Genomic DNA, 8,332 nt, shown 5'->3' on the forward strand with positions numbered 1-8,332 from the left:
AAGGGTGTCGGGCATTGCTCTCTACAATAATGTTCTCTGGCTGCTGAGTACAAATTTAGTGCTTATTACATACTGTTTGGCAAAACCCACAGTTAATGTTGATTTAAGCAGCCACCACATTGACAAGAAAAACTCAGCAAAAGGATAAAAAATGGTATTGTCGTGCTTATTGATTGATTGCCAGAGTTTTGCAATTCAAATAAAATGAGAATTCTGTACCAAATGTGAAAAGCATTGAGAAAATTGACACAAAGAGTTATGTACAACAAGAAAAATGTTACAGTAACATAGCACTCATTTACATGCATTTATTTTAAATTTGAATTTAAAAAAAGAGTGGTCTTAGGATAGAGGGAGGATGTATGAGTTAAAAACAGAAGCATCCGTGCACACATCAAGGAACAAGATACCTGCCATGCTTCATGCAGAGTGTTGAACTATGAAAACTCACTAAGGTATTATAAAACATCAAATTGAAGATTTATTCTGTCAGCAGAGACTTCCTATTCCCATCTTTCTATCTTCTGTATTCCTCATGGCTTGCCACTCTTCTCCCATGGCCCAAGAATAGCAAGACTTTGCTTGAGAAAAAAAATGCAAAAAAGTTTTATTGCTTCTCTTTACAGCAACCTGTGAGCTAGGGAAGAGTGCCTAGAAATAGAGAGTGAGTAGTGCTGGAGCTCTTGACACCCGAGAGCAGTGGTTAGGACAAAGGGTCTTTTCCCTTTGCCCTCTCCTGGAGGATAGGCAACCCAGGGTTATATAGTGGGTGTTCCTCTGTCTGCACACATCAATGCACACACTTCTTTGAAGAGCAGTGGCAATAATATTTCCCATATTCATTCGCTAATTTTTATGAACAGTCTCACTGGCAGTACAATTAACTTTTAATTATCCATATTGTTTCAGAGCTTCTCTCCTTAATATTGCCCAGTTGGAGGGACTCTACTTTTTGTCTTTATAACTGAACTAAGACAGAATTCTGTTTGGTTCAAAGAAAGAGCATATGTGTGTGTGTGTGTGTGTGTGTGTGTGTGTGTGTGTAGTGTATATAGGTGTGTGAGAGAGAATTTGCATTCCTGGATCAGTTATAAATTTAATTGAATTATCTAGTTTTGGATTTTTCACTGATCCAGTTAGTATAAATAATTGAGTTTCGATAGTACTAAAGGGTAGATGTGGATAACAGAAGGAAATAAACAGTAATGAGCATGACTATGTCCTTTATGGACCTTTATGGACCCAAAGCCTTTTCAGATTTACAGTTTAGAGCCACTAACTAACCAACTCATCAGGGAATGACCTGTCAGCACTGTGAACATCTTCTCCAATGAAGTAACACTGTGGTATTGGCACCGGTGGTGTTGTTTGCGTGTAGTGAGCTGGCACATAGTATTCTCCAGTTCTGTGCTCTCACAGCAGCTTATGCCAGGATTCTGTCCACAAGTGCAGCTGGGGATCTTGTGGACCTGGTGGATCACTCCGATGGAACCATGGATGAAATCATTACTCACTTTGCATGACCCATTAACTTCTAAAACTTTTCTGCAGTCGGTCATATCATTGCAACACTCTTTGTTATTAGCTGACCTGTTTCCCTTGGGAATACCGTAACATAACTTTCTGGATGTCAGTAGTGTGGAAGAAAGAACATCCTGGGACATGTCGAAGCTGGTATTTTTATCTAACAGGGTCAAGTTCATTAATACCTTAATGGTCTGTTTTTCTTGGCCATTTTTCACCATGTCATATTGCACCTCTTCCTGTGAAAATTCTTCTTTAACTATCTCCGTTATGCTTTCTGAAGCTCCTGCAAGAACCAACCCCAGGCCAAGCAGCAGCAGAGAGAAGGTCTCCATCTCAGATATAATATAATCTCTTCTGTAGTAATGATAAAAAGATAAAAGATAAAAACAAAGAGAATATTAAGAAGATAGCTTTTTTATCCTTACGACAAACATTCCCCAAAATGAACCCCATATGTAAGACTCCTACATACATGAATGGAAGTATAATATAGTGAAAAGACAATCAGTTATGTGGTCTTAAAACCAAGGTTCAAATCCCTGATTATCAAGGTTTTATCCCTGATTAAAAACAATTCACTCTACCTCATATAACTTCAGTTTACCTATCAAAAGAAAGAAAGAGAATCACGTAAGGTGATAAGTTTAAAGTACTAGATCAAATGATTAATTTCTCTTCCTTTTCCCTTTTTTTACACCATGATCATAGGGTCTACGGTCTCCATGGTGGGGCACCAATCATCTCATCCAACACATTCCTCACTATGTCCTACAGCCCCACTACCTGGTCCCTGGCAGTTACTTGAGAAAACAACACTAAACACACAGAGCCACTTCCCCATCTCTCATTTCTTTCTCCCCATTCTCACTCATGAGATTTCCATCTTTACCTGTTCCTTTGGCAAGTTGATCCTGCACAGAAAGATTCCAAGTTGGTGCAGGACTAGAAGTGAAACTGTTTCCTGGGAGTTTCTGTTATTGTGTATAACTAAGGGAAGGAGGAGCAAGAAAGGGGTAGAGAGGATTTTCTGAGATTGATGGAGGAGCCAATGTGGAACCAAGGAAGTTCAGGGAGAACTGAACAAAATGTCCATTTGATCTTCAGAATTTCAGTGACCCAAGAAGTCCCTCTACTTCCTCTTCTATGAAACCTCCCATACTTATACATCAACCTAGAGTGGTTTTTCTTTTCTTTTCTGAAACCCTGCAACACAGATGATGTTGCACTTCATTTTATATAATGCTTTTCATTATTCTAGTTAGCTGGCATATTTTAGTCCTTCTACCCCCTTACTAAGGCTGACAACTCCTTGAACCTGGAACATAGATTCTCATCGTCATTATTCTGCTCAGCATAGTGCACTGAATGGTACACACGCTAGTTCCTCAACAATATTTTCTAACAATATAGCATGGTTTAACTGGTGTAGAAAATCACTTATTTGAGGTCAGTGCTGGGAAATTCATGAGAATCCCAAAAAACATGGTTAATCATAGTTATAATTCCCTCATTCTAGAATGACCATATTTCCCCTTTTCTTTTTCCCACCTCTAAAAGCCTCCTTCTCTTGTGCATGATCACCCTTAGGTCCTTTGTAATCACTGCTCCTTGCTCCTCCAATTCCTTTAGTATAACACTCTTCTAAAAGCACCACTCCACTTTCAATGATACTATCTCAGAATCCTTGAAATAATCCTCATTCCTGCAGGAGGAAGTTGAATTCCATGAGCCCATTAGCCAAGGCTCTACTTGACCTGATCCCAAACGGCCCTTCAAGGTTTATCTCCCATCATTTTGTGACACAAACCTGCTCTGGTCAGTTAGTGTGACCCTCTCTTCCTTGAATATACACCATAACATACTTCCCTTTTTGTTCTTTCTCTTAGAAGCCTTCAAAACCTTATTCAGATCCCATCCTTTTTTGACAAATTTTCTTACCACTTAAGTCTGTCAAATCCATGTCTCAGTTTTCTGAACTTATCATTCACTTCTTACACTACTAACTTGACATTAGTATACGAGGACTTTTTAAAGTATTGTATTTTATTTTTTAAATGTCCTTTGTGTAAAATTAGAGCAAAGATCTAGCATCATTTGCTAGATGTATAAGCCTTAATTATTGGGTTGATTATTATTGACAGATTATTAAAAATTAAGAGGATGTGTTCATGTGTGTACCTTGAAAGGGTACCTTAAGAATAGAAGTGGTACATGTTGGAGAGTAAGAAGAATTTGTTTAAAAAAATAATTTTTTCTAAAATTTTACATACTTTTCCATTGACATCAATAGTGAGGTGATAACAGGAAAGCAAGAAGACAATGAGGAGAAAAATAAATAGGAAGAACAGCAGGCAGAGATGCCTAGTTTTTCTGAAAAAGGGATTTCAAATGGGCAGAATTCACAACTGCCTGGGATTCATTTCAAATTGCTAGGTGCTCATTAGTATACACACACACACACACACACACACACACACACACACATATCCCCCTAAATTATTAATGATCAAAGTGTCATAATTCATTTGAACTGGATTTTGATCCCTATTGAAAGAAAGTACTGTGAGGATAGATTCTACTGGACAGTCTCAGTTCCTTAAGCTTCAATGGGAATGAAAGATTTGTATTTAATTAGAAAAGAGAAGGTTGGAGGAGGAAGGGAAGAAAAATCACTGAGAAGGAAAGAAGAGAAGAAGAAGCCAAGGGATATTATAGGAAAAAAATAATCAGAATTAGCAGCAGGGGCCTAAAAAGCACATTAATCTATTTCAAAGTTTTGTATAGGAAATGAAGCTAGCAGGACTCAAGTCCTATGCTAGCGACCACCTATTCCTTCTCAATTTCTGTTGGTGCACAAGGCTCTCATCACTTGGAGGCACCTAAACTTCCTTGAAGACAACAATGACAACAGAATTCCCACATAAAAATGGATAATGAAACAAAACTGGAAAACCATCCCCCAGATGGTAGGAGCCATGAGGCTGGGTAAACTTTGCCTACTTACAAGGCTATAAAGCGTCCTTCACTCATGATCTCACCTTCCTCCCCCATAAATCGAATCAATCAGTTAGAACTTGATGCTTACAAAAGACAGAGCTAATTAGCATAGGTATATCTCCTTCTTGGATATGATCTGGAATTAAATCTAAATGGTCAATGCAGCAGTTGAAGTCTCTCAATTGAAAAGATCAGGACAGAAAGTGTCCTCTAAAGCTTGGGAACCACTCATGAGTCTCTGGTATATTTGAGCTATTTTCATAACTTAAAATTAGTGACCCCATAAGGGGCCCTTACTTGCTAATAATTCTTTATTTCTTACTGTATCTCAATACTAAGCCTTCCTGACAAAGCCAGAAATGGAATTGGAGACAGACTTGGAATGAACTTCAAAAATTACCCAGTTGAGATCTAGTTACAGATGAAGAAGCTAATGGTCAGAGAAGAACGGGACCTGATGAGATTTCCAGATTTTAGAGCTTCTCCTCTTCCTTCTCCCTCTGGTTCAAAGCTTGCTACGCCCATAGCTGAATGTGGGGTAACTAAAGAGTGAATTCAGTTGCAAGAACTAAAGGGGGAAAGAAGTCTATAGTCTGGCTCAAAGTCCTCTCTGCGTTCTCCAGAGACACAAAGAGGAAAAACACTGAGCTCTGAGAATCTCAACTCCTCCCTGAGAGATCCTTCTCCATTTCTCTCCAGTCTTTAAGGGAAATAGTTTCTGACTCCTTAGGCTCCTTCTGATCTCCTTTATTCTTTCTTTTGAGGCACAGAAGGAGCCACTGAATAGGAACGAATGGAGTTGGAGTTTATACCAGACTTATAAAAGACCCTAAGTGTGATCCCAATGACTTTTACACTGGATGAGGGCTGAGATTAGGGTTAAGTAATAAAGCACTCCAGGCACAAAATTTAAAGGGGTGCCAAAACACTCAGTAATCAAGATTAAATAATATTTTAATGCTATATAATCATTAATATATAAATATCAAAAATTTAAATAGTACAATCTGACCCTACCTTAGTACAATTCATATAACTACTCTCCTCACCCTAATCCCAGTTCTGTCAGTCTGGATCTTTGAATTTTAGATATTTTATACATCAGAATTTGTGCATTCATTTTTACTTTTAGAAAATAGTGAATTAAAATATTATTTATCTAGATGATTGGGTTTGGGGGGCAGTTCCCCCTTGAATTTTGCACCTGAAGCAACTGTCTTGCTCACTTTACCTCAATCCCACACTTGCCTGGATAGAATTCATTCTTGGCTCTCATCAAACGACTCAGACAAGGGACCCAAAAAATGAAGCATATGCAGAGTTTATGATTTAATTCAGTGAAGATTTCTTTTATTGATACAGAATAAAATGATTCCAACTCAGCAATATTGGAAGGACAAATTAAATACCAATGGCTATTTATATCACTCAAGGTTTTGCCTATATCCACAGTTCAGGTCTGTCTCAGGGACAGCCTGGCCAGGAGCTGCTAAGAGAGGACCAGGGAGGATTGCAGACTCAGGGATTGATCTCAAGTTATATAACATATCCCTGGAAATTAACTGGCCCCAACTCATCACAAGTGACAAGAACAAACCCCTCTGTGGGGGGTGCAATTCGGTACCTGCAGGCAGGATATTTGGTGCCATCAATTAGTTGACAGACTGTCATTTTGAACATTATCTTGCTCTGGTAGCATAAAATGGTGGAGTGGTTTTGGCAAGTCACCTTGTTAGCAATAGTGCAAATATTATTGAGTTTTTGAGGTCTCTCGTGGATGAAGACATGCTCCTTTTTGCATGTGTGGTCAGGTTCCCTGATGATTCTTCGCAGGACCATGTGGTTACAGTACCTCACAGGAATGGCACTCTGAGGGTAGTCCACATTCAAGTACTCTATAGATGATCCCACATCATCTTCATTCAGTTCGTTTTCCCAGAACAGAAGCATCAAGTAGACAATCACCATTAGTATCATCAGGGGTAAGATTTCCTTCACATTTTTGGCTTTAATTCCTGTAAAGTAAGGGAGATAAAAAGGAAGAGAGGGTAGTCAGATTCCTCCTGCTCCAACCCCTGGTTGCTCCCCCATCCTTTTAGGACACTTCATTTTCTTCTCCCTGCTAATTAAAATCATGTTGACCCTGTAAGATCCTATTGGAGTGACTGCTCCCCAAAAAAGCCCTCTCAGATCACATCAGCTCTCAGTTTTGTGCTTAATGGTTCTCTAGCTATTCCCTTTGATTGTTCTGTCTCCACAGGTTCCTTGATAGCAAGTACCGCCTCTCCTATTTCTCCCAAAGCCTTCAAAATGCCTAACGCAGGGTTGATGAGACAGAAGTTGCTCAGAAATGTTCATGCCAAATTGTTTTCTTCATACTGATGAATGACTTCCTTCCCCACAACTTTCTCAGCCCTACTAGTTCTACCCAATTCCACATGCTTATAGTCTTGACTTCCAGTCTGTTCTTCCCAATCCCTCCTGGTGTGGCTCCTGCTTGGGTCTGTGCTCTCTTCTCTCACCTGTTCTTTTTGCTGGTGCCCTCACAGGCAACATTTCCTTTTGATCATGGATCTGAGAAAATTCCTGGTGCCTCACTGTTGCCGGACAATAACTGAGAGGGAGCCAGTTGGGTGTGGGGAGGTCAAAAGTGGAAAGAGCAGAAAGGGAGGGACCTGTAGAGCAGTATGCTTGAATGCCACTGAGAAGAAGAAGAAATTACCTTCAGAGGGAGAGGTAGGTGAGGCAGGTCCCAGATGGTTCCTCAATAAACAAGCATGAACTTCTCAAAACATTTAGTGGAGTTCTGATGTCGCCCAGGTACAGTATTGCCTGTTTTCTAAATTTTCAATCAGTACTTACTACAAACCTGTGAATGAGCTACTAATAAAGAAACAAGTTGCAGAAAGGTTAAGGAGAAGATGGGAAATTACAAGGATAACAAGAATCTCCCCTCTCTGAACATCTGAATTCTAGTTTCAGCAATTTTCACTCCCATGTGGTGTCTAAGACAACGATAAAGACTTGGTTCAACTCATGGAAGATTAGAATAGGCAAACAGTTGCTAGAAACTAAAATTTGTGTCAGGATGTAAACCATTATTAATAATTTCCTTAATTATGCATTTTGTCAAAGGAGCAAACTGCACTGCAGGATTGCCAGAGAAACACCTAGGTCCAGTACTGACGGATTCCAGGTGATGGTCTCAAGATAACAGCAGAGGAAGTGATCACCCGCTCCTGGTGGCTTCAGCCACTGTGTACAAAGTCTGATGATGTTGAGGACACATGAGGAGACTACAAGGATAGAAAGAGTTGCCCAGCTCCAACTGTTTCAGCTCTCACAAGAAACTATGGAATTTATTTAATCTACTACAAATCTGATTGGGTATCCTTGAACAGCTTCTATAATTTCCACTACTGTGCTCATTTTAAGGCAATGTGGCAGACTATTTGCAAAAAATAAAATGGTCACAAAATCTTTCCCATCCCACATTCTCTTCCAGAACTTTGTCACTCCTCCATCAAGAAGTAGAGTCTGTGTCTTTTCCTGTGAACATTGGTGACTTTTGTGCTTGTTTCCACTAATAAAGTATAATGCCAATGAACCTATACCACTTCTGAGGCTAGGTCATATAGCTTCTACCTGGTGGTGGCTCTTTTGGAACATTTACTCTGGGAACTTTCACTCACTATGGGCTAAGAATGACTATATTGAGGCTACCACAAAGAAAGTTCACCTGGACAGAAAGAGACGCCCCAGCAGCTCCAGCTGTTTCTGTTCCCTGATGCCCACGTCTTCTAAGGTC

The 8,332-nt window shown here is 39.6% G+C and overlaps 2 protein-coding genes across 3 annotated transcripts; both read right to left on the reverse strand.

The window, feature by feature from the left end:
- Positions 1-293: 293 nt before the first annotated feature.
- Rnase11 (ribonuclease A family member 11 (inactive)) lies at positions 294-2,617 on the reverse strand. Its single transcript, XM_047537256.1, has 2 exons — positions 2,417-2,617; positions 294-1,881 (listed from the first exon to the last, which is right to left on the reverse strand). The coding sequence occupies exon 2, from the start codon at positions 1,857-1,859 to the stop codon at positions 1,260-1,262; it is 600 nt and encodes a 199-aa protein (XP_047393212.1). The 5' UTR covers positions 1,860-1,881; positions 2,417-2,617; the 3' UTR covers positions 294-1,259.
- A 3,240-nt stretch (positions 2,618-5,857) lies between these two features.
- Positions 5,858-7,203, reverse strand: Rnase12 (ribonuclease A family member 12 (inactive)). 2 transcript variants are annotated; one of them, XM_047541074.1, is made up of 2 exons: positions 7,047-7,203; positions 5,858-6,539 (listed from the first exon to the last, which is right to left on the reverse strand). In XM_047541074.1, the coding sequence occupies exons 1-2, from the start codon at positions 7,078-7,080 to the stop codon at positions 6,061-6,063; spliced, it is 513 nt and encodes a 170-aa protein (XP_047397030.1). In that variant the 5' UTR covers positions 7,081-7,203; the 3' UTR covers positions 5,858-6,060. The 2 variants fall into 2 exon arrangements, with proteins under 2 accessions (XP_047397030.1, XP_047397031.1); XM_047541075.1 differs by lacking the exon at positions 7,047-7,203 and adding an exon at positions 6,953-7,030.
- Between the last annotated feature and the right edge of the window lie 1,129 nt (positions 7,204-8,332).

The sequence above is a fragment of the Sciurus carolinensis genome, chromosome 2 (genome assembly GCF_902686445.1).
Source record: "Sciurus carolinensis chromosome 2, mSciCar1.2, whole genome shotgun sequence".
Taxonomy (NCBI): Eukaryota; Metazoa; Chordata; class Mammalia; order Rodentia; family Sciuridae; genus Sciurus; species Sciurus carolinensis.

Coding starts and splice junctions, on each gene's coding strand:
- Rnase12 (XM_047541074.1), bottom strand. CDS start 7,080: ATGTTGCCTGTGAGGGCACCAGCAAAAAGAACAG. Junction 6,540..7,046: donor GGCACCAGCAAAAAGAACAG/GTGAGAGAAGAG, acceptor CTTACTTTACAG/GAATTAAAGCCAAAAATGTG.
- Rnase11 (XM_047537256.1), bottom strand. CDS start 1,859: ATGGAGACCTTCTCTCTGCTGCTGCTTGGCCTGGGGTTGGTTCTTGCA.